This window comes from Eublepharis macularius, chromosome 3, assembly GCF_028583425.1.
Source record: "Eublepharis macularius isolate TG4126 chromosome 3, MPM_Emac_v1.0, whole genome shotgun sequence".
Lineage (NCBI taxonomy): Eukaryota > Metazoa > Chordata > Lepidosauria > Squamata > Eublepharidae > Eublepharis > Eublepharis macularius.
In genome coordinates this window covers 161,574,953-161,593,175 of record NC_072792.1, presented here as the reverse complement: position 1 = coordinate 161,593,175, position 18,223 = coordinate 161,574,953, and the positions used below count along the sequence as shown (strand labels likewise).

At 42.4% G+C, this 18,223-nt stretch overlaps 1 protein-coding gene across 2 annotated transcripts in view; it reads left to right on the top strand.

The window, feature by feature from the left end:
• GRIA4 (glutamate ionotropic receptor AMPA type subunit 4) overlaps nt 1-11,127 on the top strand; it is a 292,202-nt gene extending 281,075 nt beyond the window's left edge. For both annotated transcript variants that reach the window (XM_054973264.1, XM_054973263.1), the window contains exons 15-17: nt 2,159-2,293; nt 10,099-10,239; nt 11,050-11,127. In XM_054973264.1, coding sequence (XP_054829239.1) covers nt 2,159-2,293; nt 10,099-10,239; nt 11,050-11,127 — 354 coding nt within the window. The remainder of the gene's footprint in view (nt 1-2,158; nt 2,294-10,098; nt 10,240-11,049) is intronic.
• The last annotated feature ends 7,096 nt before the right edge of the window (nt 11,128-18,223 follow it).

Genomic DNA, 18,223 nt, shown 5'->3' with positions numbered 1-18,223 from the left:
GTACACGAGGGAGTAATGGTCACCTAGGGATGCTTATAAATAAGCTGTGGGTCATTTAGAAGACGCATTGAGCTTTCCTTCCCAATCCTATGAGGAAAAGTAAACATGTTTGCATTTGTAAAACCTACACCTCCCGAAAATATATCCCATCCCATTTAATGCTTCATCCCCCAAATGAGCAGAATAGAAACTTCTTAGAATGCTTCTGGAAGATGCTCAGATTCGCAGTTGGCAGAGCTTCCAAGAGGTCTCATGTTCTGGATAAGGTCCACTTACTGTCAAGGGTCATGTTGATTGCCCTTAGAAATATCCCTGAGATCAGCAGATATATTGTATTAGATATTAAATCAGTTCTGGTTATGTCCAGGATGACCCCCTCTGTTTCATTACTTAGCTGAGGTAGCACTCTCATGACACACTTAAAATTGCAAAGGAGAGTTCTTTCAAGGGCAGTCGATGGTGCTTCCATGTTAGATGAACATATTGCCCCACCACTTTTTATAATAAAGTCCCCCACCACACACACACACACTTCCCTTGAAAATATTTTGTGAATCTTACTGGCTTTAAGGCCAGTTAAAATGTTTTCCCTCTCCAGAGAGAGGCCATGGGAAAACACTTCTTCATGGTGACACAACTCCATCATCTCGGCCATCTTATTCTTGCCTAGCTGGATATTTAACAGTACCTCTTTAAATTCAATTAATATAGTAAACAAATAGGGTATTCTTCAAGCTGACAAACTTCAAAATAGTTTAGAAAAAGAAAACTGTCTATCACTAATGGCATTGTTTATTTAATGTCCAATATAACGCTAGATCTTGACAGTGTTTTTAGCTTAAGGAAATTTGTTAGGCACACCTTGAAACCCTGAAGTGCTGAATGTGAAATTAGATGCTCAGAGTAAATTCTTACAAAACAAGTCACTATCAAAATTATCTACTTATTAATATTTAATATTTTTAATTAAACAAAGATTCACTTGATTATGTAATTTTATTTTGAATTATAAAACTGTAAGATAGTAGAGTCCAGTAGCACCTTTAAGACTAACCAACTTTACTGTAGCATAAGCTTTTGAGAACCACAGCTATTATTGTTGGTGTTGTTGATGTTTTCAACCTAGTAACCTACAACTCCAGTGACATAAAGATGTATTTTTAAAAGAGGACAATATATCCATGGAAAATTAGGCATGCTAAACTTTCTGGAGTTACAACAGGTGATCCCAGTCCAGAAACTGGTGTTACGTATCTGTATGGATTAGGGCTCTCTTCCTGATTTTTCCAACCTGCAAGACCACCTCCCACTCCACTGCACCACATCCCAAATGGCTGTCTAAATTTGGGGGAGTCTAAACATAAGTTTGCACTGTGGTAGGAAGTGAGAAGGTGGCCTTTTACGAAAAAGGCGCTACTACATTTTTCCATTGTCTTTCTCCAGCAGAGGAAGTTTTCTCTGCCAAATGAAGGTCTTACCGAAAAGAGTCACTGGGCAGGACACATTGTGCCCTGCATATATGCTGGGGAGGCTCCGTGGCTTTTACATGTTGCCACTGGCTTGAGTATGAAAAATTTAAATGCCACCGACAGTGAAATCTTGAACCAAGTGACACCTTTCTAAGCCTAATGGGCTTAGAAGGGTGTAACTTTGCTTAGGGTTGTGCTGGAAGCCCGCTATTTTACTACACCAGATTAAGTTATGCATTTAGCATGAAAGGAACCCTACCAGAAATAACTAATGATCGGGAAGCCCTTTGATGATCTTCTGGCATCCCCCATGCTCAGGTCACCTTTAAATGCTAGTCCTGAGAGAGGAAATAGATAAGCTTTATTGATGCTGCAGTTAATAGCGGCAACCTATTAAACAGCCATTCATTGCCAAGGGAATAATTGCATCCTAAAGTATTGGAACACATAATCTTCTGCAATGTTTGCTAGGAAGGGATGGCACATTTTCTTGTTTTAAAAATGTTGTTTGCTTATATGTTTGTCAGTTCTGCAAACTTGGACAGGCCCAAATATCTTGTTTTTTGTTGCTTCTCCTTATTTCAAGGAGACTGTTTACTCATCATGTCTGTACTTCTCGTACTGTACTTGTTTGCTCACTCGCGTGCCTTGCTTCCACATTCTAATACCAGCCATTCTGTCTCCTCCAGGACAAGACCAGCGCCCTGAGTCTCAGCAACGTTGCAGGAGTCTTCTACATTCTGGTTGGAGGCCTGGGCTTGGCTATGCTGGTGGCCTTGATAGAGTTCTGTTACAAATCCAGGGCCGAGGCGAAGAGAATGAAGGTGGCAAAGAGTGCACAGACTTTTAATCCAACTTCCTCGCAGAATACCCAGAATTTAGCAACTTATAGAGAAGGTTACAACGTATATGGAACCGAGAGTGTTAAAATTTAGGGGTAGGACTTAGGGCCTACTACAGTGAGTGGGTGATGTATATCATCTTGTCATGCGGTGTTGTGACCTGTCTGTCCAGTGGTGGTAACTGCTTGCTTCTAAGAGAGCTTCCTCTTTTGAAAAAAAAAACAACTGGTTTAGTTAATTTTGGCTGCAGATGTTTAGTATACTTACTCATATGCTACTCATAGACATCTGCATTGAAAAGGGTCTGATTTTTTTTTAAAATAGTGCATAAATATTATATTTTTGATACTATGGAGAGGTTATAAATCAACTTGAATTTCCTTGAAATTTCAGATTTTGCAGCCCAGCTGTAGGTTAATGAAAGTCTGGATAAAATTTCCTAATAGAGCCACTGGAGGAAAGGGAGAGCAGTTTTTTTTTTAATGTGCTATAGGCACTTGAGATTTTATGTACAGATGGAGATCAAGACTCAAAAGTGATAGCCTGACTGGTACAGGTTGCCCCTCAGTCCATGGTGAATGTTGACAGTACTTCACTGGGAACCAAGCCGCTTGTTTTGAGTCCCACTCAGTAGAGAAGTAACAAGCAAAATTGCAGATTTGCATGGGGAAACCAATGGCCAAAGGTAGAAAGCCAATCCCGGTAGAGGAAGGCAGTCAGGTGCACAGCAAAGCAGTCAGGTGCACAGGTTTTGTCCCTTCCCCCCAAAAAGAATTAGGTACCATGTCTTTGCGCCATTGTAGAAATCTACAAGGATAGCATACAGGTAGGATATCAAGCCTGAAAGTCATTTAAATGTTGAAAGTGGTACAACAGAGGCCTTGTTGCTCATACTGGGTAGATTCATCCTACTATCACTACTACGTAAATAAGTTTTGCAGATTTTTAGAGCACCACCAGAAAACCTGCCAAACCTGTTTGGCTGAAGACAGGAGGAGAAACATAAGAAATGAGCTTGCTCATTGTCATCAATGATGCTATCTATCATACCAGCTCCAATTCTGCACATAGTTGCACCTGCGTATCCCTGAGATCATGAGCTCGCATGTTACTATGTGCAGAAATGCAACCAAAGGCATTTAGTGCAAACCTCATGCTCTTGGGAAGCAGCCACTACGTCTCAGGTTCTGATGCCAGTCTAGCATTTGAACTCCATCTGTCTCATCCAGGTCAAAGATGCCCTTCCAACAGCTGTATGAGAACAGCTTTCCCAGGAAGCTGCACCAACACACCTAATGGCTGCTTGCACATGATGCAGCCAGGTGAGCAAGTCAGTGGTATGGAATGGGGGCCTCTGTAGAAAATGCCAGCGATGTGAGAAGGACTCCATCACCCCACTCATCTGGTGGCATCATTGACAGGCAGCCTGTAGTTATATAGGATGGCCTCATGGGTCCTACATGGCTGCAGCTGTCTCTGAAAAGCAATTGTCTTAGTCATCATGAACCTAAGAACTGAAATAGCTGAACCATTCCCAATTTTGAAATGTTAGAGGCCAGTTCATTGAAATGCATGGTGAAGCTCCATATCATGTGGTGGGAGTAGAACACGTTCCCACCTGCAGATCCCATGCATGTAACACTACTGGATAATTCATGCATTGGTTCAATTCCTGCAGTTCTTTAAGATTGCAGATACTTGATGCCCCTGCCAGTGCTTAAGGGAGTGGTAGGGGCATAGTGTGACCCAGCACCACAACATCACTGCCAAATAGGAACCAGAAAGTGATGTTGCCACATCAAACAATGCTCTAGGAATTTCCCCGATCGCTTTTGTGACATCCGTTCCAGCGATGCAACTAGAAGTGGCATCAGGGCATCCCATGATGCCATTTTGCCAGGTCTCTGCACCACTAGACTCCCGCTAGTTGCCAGCAGTTGCTGGCAACCTTACAGTTCTTCTTCTTCCAAAAAGAGGGGGATAAGGATCATATAAATTGGGCCAGCACCCCAGCATCACACATTACTTAATCGGTGCAGTGTAAAAGTACACATTGCACCTTTCTACGATGCATTCTAAATAGCTGGTGAAATGAATGTGTGAACCAGTTCATAGTCTTATAAATAATCCTCAGAATAGCAATGCTGTTTCTAACCATGTCCACAGGGATGGAACCTATACTCATGTAGACAGAACTTAGCTATAACTGTTAAGCGTTGAAGCAGACATTTTATTTTGCCACGTAGAGGAACTTAAAAGGAAAAGAATTATTTTTTATTATTTTTATTTATTATTTATATAGCGCTGGAGCACACGGCGCTGTACAATAGGTGAAGTGTGCCAGACAAATAACAGGCCCTTGCCCCAAGGAGATTACAGTCTAAAGGCACAGCCGATACAAAACAGAACCATACAATACAGAACAAACACAGCATGAGCAGAGAATGGCGTGCGGTCATTGTAGCTGGAGCACTTCGAAGAATTAGGTGGGTTTTCAGGAGGGGGGTGAAGAAAGTGAGGGAGGGGGCTTGGTGTACTTGGACTGGAAAAATTATGGATTCTTTTGCAACTCTGTTATTGTTTATGCCCAAGTCAGTCATATTGGGAGTCCAGTTTCCAAAGACCTCTGGGAAAAATGGTTCACATAAGCCAGGGATGGAGGTCTCAAGCGGTAAAAAATAATTTATGCCCTCATAAGTGTTCCCTTCATTTTCTTTGACAGCATGACTCACTGGCATAAGCTGCTAAACTTTTTTTTAACACACACTTTGGAAAAAAAGCAGTCCATGAGCCTGCACCAACGGGTCATTCTGGGAGTTGGGGAAAATGGTAAAGATGCAACAAGTGCACATCTCAAGGATGTAGACCTGGGTACTGTGGCCACGGGCCGAGATCAGGCACCCAGGTTTGTGTATAACCCCCACTGATTTCAAAGAGCAGATTAGACATACTGGTTGCCACTGGGATTTGCCTGCCTGATTATACTTAAATCAGCCATTGCGTGCATTCTCCCTTCCCACCAATCCTTGGGCCACCAGTTTTGCCTTTCATTTTAAGTATGTTTCTAAATCCTAATGCTGACAAACATAAAACTGCAGAAACTTGAGTCTTGCCTCCTGAATTGAGAGGGGAGGTGATGCCTGTACTCTGCATAGCTCACTACCCCCCACCCCCATTTCTGTCTTCTCCAGCCTAATGCCTCACCCGTCTCATTCCCCCTCCCTTTGTGCTAGTCTCTGAAAAGCTTTTTTAAAAAAACAACAACCTATTTCTAGCCACTCAGATTTTGTCATTGAGGTACACTATATGGTTTGGTTTGGGTCCCGCAGACCTGTTCCACGAAAGGTGGCCCTTTCCTCCTGTGCAAGGAGCCTTCTGTTTATGTGGCAAAAGGGCCTCTTGTTTCAGCAGGCGTTCCTTAGGCCAGAAGAAAGCGCCGCCATTTCCAAAAAACAGATTTGTAGGATCCAGCCCGATGAGTGGCCAAAATGTTCTTAGATACTGCATTATTTCCAGTTGCATAGCTGATGCTTCTTTGTGACCACTGTGTAGTCTTCCTGGAGGGGCAGCATTTTTCTCGAGAACAGGACACTCCTTAGCATATCTAAGACCACTTCCTCACGTCACATGCTAAAGAAGACAAAATGGTTCAGTGTCTTGGGACTTGTGGTGGGCGCATAAGTTGTAATCACATGCCCAGCTGAGAATGCGCCCCCTACAAATGAATTTTCTTCTCTATTTTAATCCCTTTCAGAGCCTGCAATCTCTTGCACCCCTCTGTATTAGTTTCCTGCTCTCCACCCTAGCTGTACTCAAGAAGTTGCTTTAGGCTCTCCCCCCAAGTAAGGTTTTTGAGAGTTTGAACAAAATTCAAAGTCCAAAGCATCCTTAAGGCATTACAGTGTCATGAAGTGGAGTAAGCAGGTTTAACATTCAGCAAATGGATGAACCTGTATGCTGATTTAACATGTGGAAATTGACACGGAGGGAATGAATCCCCCACCCCTACACACACGTACACACACTCCCTGTGTGTGAATCTCCTCCACTGGGTCTTGTTTGAGCCTTAGTTGAGCATATCTTTGGAGCATGATCTCTGTGTTCTACAAATGGAGGCAGGAGAACATCACCCAGCAAAGAGACTTAAGAGGCAGACACCAGCTAGTGTGGAAAACGAATTATTGCCAAGCTGATCTCTGGTGCATTTCTTCCAATGAAGCCTCAAAACAGCATAATGGCAAACACAGAATCAGTCCATTTGTATGGAAACTATCAACCCTCTAACAGTAAACTGGGTGGATTATGAAAACCACATAATGGGGGCAGACCTAGACAAGGCAGGAGATTCTGCACACTTGGGGAACTCTCAAGGTAGGCAGGAAAATATGATTTCATAAATTAACTAATAGAAAGAAGGATGGATAAACTCAGCAAAATGGCCCAATGTGGGCTAAATGTGACCTAGAAGGAATATAATATTGTAAGGAGTCAGACCTAAGAACCAGTTTTAAGAGGAAAAAGATCACCCTGCCCAAGCCTACAAGAGCTCGGAGAATGTTGGAGAGTGGGGTGATTTGTAGGGGACAGAGAAATGATGAGGAAAGATACCGTGTGATGACACATGGGCACAAGGGAAATTGTACAGGTGAGAACTTGGCATGTAGCTGCCATTTCTGGTGGCAGCACTGTATTTCTCTCGAGCACTGTGTTTCTCTTGAATATTGCTCTGCCCTGAAGCTACTGATTAGGGCCAAGTTAGGAAGGAACCACCAGTTCCCCAAGGAAGACCATATTCCTTCCTGATCTATCAGGTACATTAAACTTCGATTTGTGATACCTAAGAGTACCACAAACAGTTCTGTTTGCCAACAGAGCAATTGCAGAATTTTAGTTTGCTTTCTTAGAGAAATTGGCCTTTATCCTACCACCCAACTAAGTGTGAAGCCTTCCTCCAACAGAACAGCCACTTACGTTGGAAGAAGGCTCCTTAGCCTTCCTCCACCCTAATGTAAAATGCTGACCATAAAAACATGCCCTGAAGGTCCTTACCAAGCTCAACCTGAGCTGCTCTTTCCCATTAACAGGCTTGTTCTGATGCCTAAATCAAGGCAACAACTGAGTCTACCAGCTACACAGAGTTTCATTGTCTCTTATGTACACTTAGGGAAGCTCAACATTTTCTTTCTGGCCTTAAGGTTGCCACAAATGACAGCATCAGGAATCTCTAACAAAACTTGGGCCACTCAAACAGTGGATGGGGTGGGAAAGCCACTTCAGACTGCTTGTAAAAAACTTGCTTCATGGGCAGAAGGACTCCAGCCTAGGTTTCTCCTTAGCATGATAGCTTTCTAAGTGTAGTGATTCCCCCCACCCCCAACTGCAATAGGAAATGGTTCAGTCCAGAACTTTATCCCGTCATTGGCTGCTTCATTAGACCAAGGCTTAGACTGCCTTTTCATTGATAAGGCAATATGGAGATGATTTAGGTATGTCTGGAAGCAACTAAAAGCTTCCTATCCCAAAGCTACCAAAGAGCTCTTTGCACCTGCAGCACATGAGTTTCCAGAAACTCAGGCAGGGAATTGCACAAACCTCCTGCCCCTTGATAGCCTCTGTGATGCTGCAGGGCTTAGAAGGCCGTAAGAGGAAGGAAAAACAGAAGGTTTTTTTACAGCACAAGGATCAGTATGTGTATGCATGTAAATGATTGTGTAAATAACTGTAGGATTTCTAACTAATCAAAAATAGAATGCCTTCTTCTTTACCTCCCATCTCCTAGAAGTTCCATTAACACAGAACATTCTTCATTTACTATTAGAATTGTAGGAATCCAACAGCAGATAAGGCTCTGTTTGAGTCTCATGCAAGAAGAGATGTTGAAACTAGTGTAGAAACTTCAGAAAAGACAGCCACACTCCTTCTACCCAACTCTTTGTATAATATTCTTTTTGCCTTTCTACTCCTTTCCAGAAGGTGGATTCAGACAGATCCCGCCCCCCCCCCCATGGTACAGCGACTTTGGCAAGTGCTAAGCATGCAAAGTCAGGTGGAACGGGTTTAGCTGGAGGCAACCAGCGCATAAAAGATCTCTTGGCCAACTTTCTTAGGAGAAGATTAATGCAGGGTTGAGCACGGTTGTCTGAATCTGCCTCTTCTGGCCTTTTTCTGTGTTTTGCTCTTGTCCATCTGCATGCAATATGTGGGTTAAAGGCCAAGATTACAGCCAATATTTTAGCAAACAAAATCCATGCAGATTTTGGCCTCAGTCCAACACAAGTTAGTCACATTCACATCCTGCTGAAATCAGCAGCAAGTTAGCTACTTCAAGCTAACTTGTCCATTTGATTTCAACAGGACTTCTGCCTAACATTGGGTTGGAGTATACAAACCACAAGAGGGAGTCACTTGTGGATATAAGTCTTCCCCTGCCTTCCCCCTGCAAAGACTCTATTCCTACCTGCCCCCCCCCCCAAACCTGGGTAAAATGCCAACGGTGAAGAAGGGAAACCAAATATAATCACCCATCCACTTTCTTGCACGAATGGGAAGTCTTGTTCCACCAAACTTCCTATCCCAGGGGGCAATTTCTCCCCATTCTCCCTCCTCACTGCAGCCCACCATGACACACAACCTTTTGTCTACAGGGTCTCTCAACCCTCAGCACCAGCTTTTGGAGCATCCTGAGGGACCGCTGGTCAAAGGTGGGGAAGGCATTCATGCCTCATAGGCTCCAACCCATTGACTGGATTAGAGCCTTTTGTCCTTTTATTTGCAAACGTGGCAACATTTTTTAAAAAAAGAAGCCACCAAGGTTGGACTCTCTTTCACTCCAGCCGTAGCCACTTTTCCTCAGGAGTAATCCTCTTTGCATCACACTTGCTTCCAGTTTCATGCTGGTGGGGTTCCAGCTGTGCAATCTTCGGCGTTTACTCAGAAGTAAGTGCCATGCTGGCTCAATGGGGTTTTCTCTGAGGCAAGTGTGCACAGGATTCCAGCGATTGGCCTGCCAGAGGCAAGTCAAAACCTATTTCTTTAGGTACACACACAGGATTGACCATTTAAAATTTTTAACAGCTGTTGCTTTTGATTTTTATGTGTTATATATCTTCTGTTTTTTTAGCTTTTGAAAGCCATCAGTTCTAATTGTGAGAAAAACAGCACTAAAATGGAAAGATTTATACAACCAAAGAGCGACCCCACCAAAACATAAGCATAAGCACTTTGGATGTCTCACTAATTTTGATGGAAAAGAAATCCATCCGCTGATGTCATTGGGACTCAAGAGGGCTTAAATGGCTGGACTGTGGCCAAAGTGTACAGAAAACATGTATTTTTGTAAGAAATTGATTGATATAGTAAACTAGACCATATCCAACTAGCAATCTCAATTATTTATAGAGTAATTTATGAGAAAGTTTTGGGGCTTGTAGACCTACCATTAAAAATAAGCAGGAAAATTGCCAGGAACCCAATAGTGACTGATCTCCCAAGAAACAATGTGGGCAACAGTGAAAATTTAAGTTTTGCCCACAGAGATTGACTTTTACTAAATTTAAATATAACCAGCACTCCCAGCTTTATCTCTTTGAGAGCTTTCACAAAAGAGTGTACATGGCACTATGTGTATATTAAGTTAACACGATAATGCAGATGTCTACATATAGATATTTTTGGTGTTTGTCGTGTGCTGGTTCCTTGGGGAACAGAAATATTGTAACACTTCCCTCTTTTCCCCCCTTTCTCTTTCCCCCTTCTCTCTCTTTTCCCTCCTCTTTCCTGCCTCCTAGCTGACCTTTTCTGAAGCCATACGAAACAAAGCCAGATTATCCATCACAGGCAGCGTGGGAGAAAACGGCCGCGTACTGACTCCCGACTGCCCCAAGGCCGTACACACAGGAACTGCAATTAGACAAAGTTCAGGATTGGCGGTAATTGCATCAGACCTACCATAAAAACCAAAAAAATAATCGAGTGCCTTAATTAAACTGTGTCAGTGACTGAGGGGAATACAGCATGGACTGTAACATGACACAGGAAATGTCATTGATGGACTTAGAAATGGGCTGAGTCTGGGGAAGGGCATCCAACCATGCCAGACATCATCAGCAAGAAATGTGTGCATGGGCTCAGCTCGGAAACCCAAACTCAGATTTTATATCAGGAAAAAAAAATCATAATTTAGTTTTGTTGGGGGGAGGAGGAGGGACTGGGAAAGGAATATTAACAGCAACAAATTTCACTTGAGTGGACTTTTAAACACTAATAAGACTTGCCAATTTAGCGCATTAAAAACTGTGAAGAACATACATGAGGAAGGACTACCTTTGGGTCTTTGTCTTGACCAAGTAGGGAACCAATAGCTATAGAAGTCAATGAACATGCTAACCTGTGTCTCCAGAAGATCAACGTTATACAATGGGAAGAATATCCAGCTGTGGAAACAAGTCACTAAACTGTGATAAGAAATTAAATATGTAAATCCTGTGAAAAAAAAATAAAAGAAATTAATTACTTTTTCTTTGGGAAAAAAGAGGAATCTTGAAACATGCTTGCTTCTTAACGGATGTAAATTCAGTAGAGGACAACACAATTCTTTTTTCTAATCATCTTAGGGAACAACTCATTGCAATAATTGATATAAGATGCCATCACTGTAATAAAATTCAAAGACTTTTTTTTATAAGCATTGTTGGTCATCCTCTCATTTGCTGTTACCGTCATTCTGTTCCATCATTCAGTGTTCCACGGATTTGCATCTGTCTAACTACAAGAAACCAACAAATACGTTTAGAGAACACCATCAGTCTGCAGTGTAGAATCAAAAGAGACTACGGGTCACTCATGTTACCAATATTATTTATAATCTTGTTCTGTGTAAGAAACTGTGGTTTTTGTACCCACCAAAAAAGAATAAAACAACAACTGTTCTTTTAATATCTACTGACATGGAGTTGTTTTCTGACCATGAGGAACAGAATCGAGGGGGAGAAGAAAGTGTGTTCTGACATGAAGCTAAACCAAGCGTGCTTTTTTGGACAGAGGTAACAGTGGACTCTTCTTGGCTTTGCTATTGGTTTGGCATGATCACATGAACAGTACGCTATGTGTATCTGATGCAAAAGAACAAATCCTGTGACCAGAAACATGCCATTCTGTGATATATATGCATTATGCAATTTAATTGCTTAGGCATTGCATGATTTATTCTGGTTTTTTTTTTTACTATTTTACTTAACATAGTCTGCTTCTACTGCTCATGGAAAGGGCTGAAAAGCAAATATTCAGCACTGAAACCCGTTTGGACAAACAGAAAACTTGTTTTTTTTTTTTAATTCTGTCTTCTCATATTTCACCAGGCACCCTCTTAGTCTTTCCAGTATGCTACACCCAGTCTCATCTTTTAAGCCTTTTTTTTCTGGCCTGAGACTCCAACACTGATTCAGTACTCCTTCCATGCCTCATACACTCACCTTTTATTTTTTAAGCACTGCATGCACATTTATTCAATTAAAAGTGTGTGTCTCCATTTCAATTAAAAAGAGCAGACTCCAATGTTTAGAACATTTAAAAGCTGCTCTGGGGAAAAGGAGAGATTAGAGACACCTTGGTTTCCAGCCAATCCTTGCCAGGCAAAGTCAGCTTTTACTACAAACACAAGAGACCTGGTCTCCAATGAGTTCAGAGCAGGAGACACCTGTACATCTAAGCAAAATGGCTTATGTGCATTTCCACAACAGGCTGATCACTCAAATTATGTGCATCTGAATATATCCCTATTTTGTTTCAGCTGGTGGTAGTCTCTCCTTTGTCACTAGTAAACTTGTGGCTTGTCTCTAATGTAAATAATAGGAATAGTATGTGGCTTATTATTATTATTACTGGATTGCAGCTGAAGGAAGAGTGGTTCAAGGGACTTCCTCCGTACAGATACAGAAAAGAATGTCACGGAAGAGCAGAAGGCAAAGGGGACCCTCATCCCCCCTTTTCTGTACAGCCAAAGGGAAAAAGATGTGGGTTTACTGAATGGGATAGGAGTTAGTATTTCCCTGCCAGTCCACTGAGGAGTGAAAGGTAAGATCTTGGGCTCACCTCAAGGTTTTCCCCCTCCTTTGATATTTGTGGAATCCTGAACGCTGCTGACTTCCGTGAGAAAAGCCTCGCTTCACATCCGAATGCAAATCACTCAAGAAGACACCTGAGAGCACCTTCAGAATTTGCTACAGACACACCCCAGGCCAAGAGCCCAGACATTTTTGTGTTTGGTTGCCAGTACTTCTTGCAATGTTCAAAGTGAAACTTGCAGAGCCTGCACAATGTCCTACTGGAGGTGGAAATCATTATGTACTCAGCAGCACTTCTTCAGTCATATCTGAGACCGATGTGAATTCTACCATCTCAGAACGGAAGGAATTTCACATTAGTCCTAGCAATAGACGGGAAGACTCTGTGACACACTGGAAACACAGGGACGCCCCAGATAATGGCATGGCCGTATCAAGTTCTCTGACCACCACCCCTCCCAGCATCACTTATTCTATGTCATGAAGTACAACAGCCAAAGCCAACAATTTGGAACTGAGGTGGGGAAAGCTATCTATTTTAAATAATGAATATTCCACATTCTCTGAGCGATACGGCATTTTAGAGCACCTTTAAGGCATTAAAATCAACAATACAATAATACATTAAAATCATTAAAATCCCATATAATACCAAACAGCCAGCAACAAAGGAGAATGATACAAGACCAGGCACTAGCAATGAAAAACTAAAGTCAAACCATACCCAGGATGAATGAAGAAGTGTTCACTTGGCATCTCAATTTAACCAAACTAGGCATTGGGTGAGCAACTGTAGTTCCACAAAAAAGGGGTTCACCACTGAAAAAGCCTTGCTTCCGATAGCCAGCCAGCTTCTGAAGGGGGGGGGGCATACAGAGCATGGCTTCTGTTGAAATCTTAATTGATGGGCAGATACATGCAGGACCAGATGCTCCCCGAAGTACCCTGGCTCCATAATAAAGGCAATAATCCATGTTTTAAATTGAGCCCCAAAATAAATAAGCAGCTGGTGGTTTCTTTAAAACCAACGCTGTGACATTCAGTGGCTTTGCTGCTGAATTTTATACCATTTGAATCTTCCCGAGACTCTTTAAAGGCAAGCCCATCATGGTGCATTGCAACAGTCCAATTCAGAGTTGACCAGAATCTGAACAGCCATACTCAAATGGCTGCTGCCTCAGCACTAATCAAAGTGGGGCAAAGGCTCTACATACTACAAACCTCAACTGTTGATGGATAAAAATTGTGCCTCCCAAGCTTCAAACCTGATCTTTCAAGGGGACTGCAATTAGAGATGGGCACAAACCACAAAAAAACCGAACCATGAGGTTCATGGGTTTTCACGAACCAGGAACCATGAACTGGCACGAACTGGGGCAAGTTCACAAACGAGTTCATGGTTCCTTGTTTGTGGGGTTTAAATGCCCCTTTCTGGCTGCTTAGCAGCAGCAGGGAAAGAGGCATTTGACAGTTTAAAGGGTCCTTTCCTGCCTTGCAAGGGGCAGGTCCCTTTAAACTATCAGCTGGCAGGTGGGGGGGGGAAATCCCCACACCGCCTGCCAGCTGATAGTTTAAAGGGACCTGCCACTTGCAAATGGCAGGGCACTTTAAACAGCCCAAACCCCAGCCCCCACCCCCAGCCCCACACTTACCTTGCCCAGCCGCTCTGTTGGCCTGTGGTGTCCTCCCCCTCCTCCTGCGAGGGGCAGGAAGGCCATTTTTGACCTCTTTCATCACTGCGCAGGCCCGCAGAGTAACAGAGGAGGCCAAAAATGGCCTCCCGCCCCTCAAATGGCTGCCGTGGCAGATCACTCCCTGCCACCTGCCAGCTGATAGTTTAAAGAGACCTGCTGCTTAAAATCGTCAGAAAAAGTTTAAATGGCCAGGGAAATGGCCATTTAAACTTGCCCTTTTAATACGACCCAAATGAACCAGTAGACCAGTTCGTGGAAACGAGCTTCCACGAACCACTGGTTCGTGAACCATGAACCGGCCCAGTTCATGTGTTTTTTTGGGTCGTAATTCACTTCATGCCCATCTCTAACTGCAATCCCAAGAGCCTGATTTCTTAATCCTCGACTGGCAGCATTATCAACCAGCAGTGTGATCTTGTCTGATTTAAGATACAGTTCAAGTAGTCTCTGTGGGCGCCATGGCACCCACTATTTTTCCTGGAGCCTGCCAAGTGTTTTTAGAAAGTGGGTGGGCCAGCTGGGGATCCTGCCCAGCAAGGCTTCTGACTGGCCACTGGAGAGCTGATTGGCTGTGCAAATTAAAATAACATTGTTTCAGCAGCTGCTGCCACTACAGTGTTAGTTTGATTCTCTCTGTGTTCTTTTCCCCACTATACATTTTAAAATTACTCCTCCACTGCACTTAAACTTCGTATGAGGCTCTGCCCCTCATGGCAGCCATTTTGTTGTTGGCTCTACCTCCCATGGTGGCCATTTCGAGGCTGTGCCCATCACCTTGTATCAGAATTCCAAAGTTTCTACATGCTCAAAAAAGTTGAGGACTCCTGCTTTAGTTTGTTGTTGGCCCCCATATACTCCATTATCACATTCAAATTACAATTCAGAACATTCACAGTCTTGCCTGAACCAGTGGCAAAGGAAAAAAAGAGCTGGATGTCATCAGTATATTTGGAGGTCCTTCATTCCAATTCCTTGGACAATCTTTCACAAAGATTTCAAAGAGATGTTAAATAGCATGGAAAAGAAGGTCGTGTGGAACTCCACAGCATAATTACCAGATATCCAAGCACGTATTCCCCAGCACCACCTTCTGGTATTGGTTGACAAGACAGGAACAGAACCGCCTGTGTGTAACCCTTATATCCATCTCATCTAGCCAAGTCAGAAGAATACTTAAGCTTCTGAGAGGTCCAAAAGTCTCAGCAGGGATACATCCCCATCTCTCTCCCAGAGAAGATGTTCAACCAAGGCAGTTTTAGTTTCAAAACCAGACTGGAAACCAGCATGTAATAGGACAAGGTAATCCACCTCATCCAGAAAAAAGCTTGAAGCTGAAGTATCGCCACATGTCAAGCACTTGTCCCAGAAACAGATATCTGCCACTATGCAATCCAAATCCAGGGAGGGCTTCTTGAGAAAAGGCTTCACAGCCACAGCCTTCAAGGTACCAGAAACATTCATTTTCTTAAGAAAACATTAACGTACAATATCGTTACATCACTAAGTGGGGTAAGTTATGCTTCAAGTTCTGAGAAGGGAAAACTTGACATGAGGATATTGTTTTCTTTCAGGAGCAGCCCCATATCTCCTGCAACACTGAATTCCAACCCAATTGTGCATAATGGCCAGATGTGTTTGGGTAACACCATTAAATCCAGAGTATTTAATATTATACTGAAATAGTCCATAACAAACATGCTCACACAAAATGGTAAGTAACAAAGAGTTATGATAAATAATAAAATTATGGAGCTATGACACATCCAGGCAACAGAACACAACAGTATTGATTAAAGTTTTTGCTACTACTGGAAATAAAACTATTTTCTGTGTGTGTGTGTGTGTATGTGTGTGGAATTAGTTTGCTTTTACCCAACAGAAAATGGCAGCTTTTTTTCTTGCTGTATGGACCAGTTTTGAAAATATTTATGGGAAACAGTTCTCGACTTGCTTTATTTTGAAGCCAGCATGAGAGTTACTAAGGAGGCAGGCCTTCCCCTGTTCTCTCCTCATAAATACAATGTTTTCAACATTATGGTATTCACCCTCTAAGGCTACTCCTTGCATTGCATGAAAAAGCAACATGTAGTCAGCGCTCTTCAGATTGTCACTGGGCCAGGTAAGTATTCCTCAAGCCACCAATTTGCTTATGCATACCGGTCCAGGGAAGGAGGCCAACAATTAAGTACAGCACACTCATTTTCTCTTTCTGTATTGCTGGCTGATACCAAAGTTCACTCTCCTTTTTTCTCTTTGTGCTACCTCATCCACATCACTACCCACAAGTGAAAAGGGCATATTATGACTCTTCATAGAAAACAGAGACCAACACCTTTTCTCTATTGCAGTTTAAGGTGAAACAGTTAACTGCAACTACAGCAACTATTTAACTTTGATTATAATATGAATAGCACCTGCACAGAACAGGTGCTCTTTGTTTTGATGGCTTTCAGACATACAGGAAAAGGGAGCAATCAAGAAATTACTGTGAATGCCAGATGATCTGTTGATACCAGAGATGCCACTAAAAATGGTAACCCTCCGATACATTCATCTTCTCTGTACTATAACATCTAGGAGTGCTCAAAACATCACAAGAAGAACTCAAGAAGAATGGGGGCACAGGGCGCCCATTTTCAGTGGCAGATTGTTTTAGCGACTTTACTATATATGTTTTTTTCTGGAGAAATCCAGGCAGCAAACAATAAAAACAGCAGAGAGCATGCTTAAAGCAAATGCTTAAAGCAAATTGCAATGAAAACTGTTAAGATGTAAGCATTTATCCAAAGACACAAAACAGAAAAGTTAAAACAAATGTTTCCTAAAGCATTTCAGGAATGTTCGGCCGTAGTCCATACCACCCATATGATTAGTTAGCATGAAGAGCAAGACCTTTTTACTAATGGCCCCTTTATTGGATAACTGCCTCCTCAATGATACTACTCCTGTGTTCCAATTTAGAAGCCCTTTTTATGCTGGTTGAAATTTGAGCATGGTTGACATTTGTAATTTTTTCTCTCTCTTAGATTGGGGAGATTTAAGAATTCCATTAAGATTGCTGTATTTCACTCAACCTTTATGAACAGAACCCGTTTTGGGGCCTGAAGAGCCATTAATTTGTTCCATTTACAGATCACATGATGGCTTGAACTAATCAACGTAGCTTGAGCCATGAATGGTGGGAGGCAAGTATAAAATTGGGGTCACATCCCAAAACTCAGCTTTCCATCAGGGATTCATGCTCCTTTAATGTGTCTAGATGCAGCTACTGAACCCAATGGGAGGCACATCCGTTTTCAATATATTTTGTATAGTGCTCATTGCTTTTGAGAACTTTAACTGTCAAACCAGAGCAAGGGTGAGTTCTGATCATAAAAGGATTGCACAGATCAGTATAGCTGTATTTGCTTCATGCCTACATCACACAACCCATATATGCAGTGGGATTGACTGTCACATGTGCATCCAATAATCCATCAGACACCCTACGCACTAGACTGGTGAATGTTTGTACTGATCCCCACCCCATGCGTGCCATGTGCCACATTCTTAGTTCACGCAGATGCAAATGATTACTTGATGGAAGCACTTTTGTTTGGAAATGGTGCTCAAGTTGTGAGTATCGTCCATATTTCCTTGAGCTCTGAGAACAGCACTATCAGAATGTTACGAAGTATTTCTGCTGTTAGCCATTTAAAGTTTGCTCTGTGGAAAAATGCAAGAGCCATCAAGTCCGTCAGCATTCATTAATGGTAATTTTAAAAATATGTTCTCACAACAATCTAATGAGTCCAAAGCAATTTGCCCAACATCAACCTGCGAGCTCTATGTCTAAATTGGCATTTGAATTGGGGTCTCCCTGTTTTGTTCAATATTGCATTTATTTATCGGTTCACAAGTTCCTTTGATTGACTTTTGTTCCACTTTTCAGTACAGAAGAATCTCCAACATGATATAGAAAAAACAGTAACATTAATCTGGCAATGCTTCCATCTCAGACATCACAGTACTCTGGGGACCCCACTTTTCTTTAAGTCCTTCTGGTTGTTCCCACCACCTTTCACCAGGTGGCTCCTGATGGCTGACAACTGGATGACATTGCTGTTTACTCTCCAGGACTACTTTTTTTTTTTTGCTTTACTTTCCCAAGGCAGAGA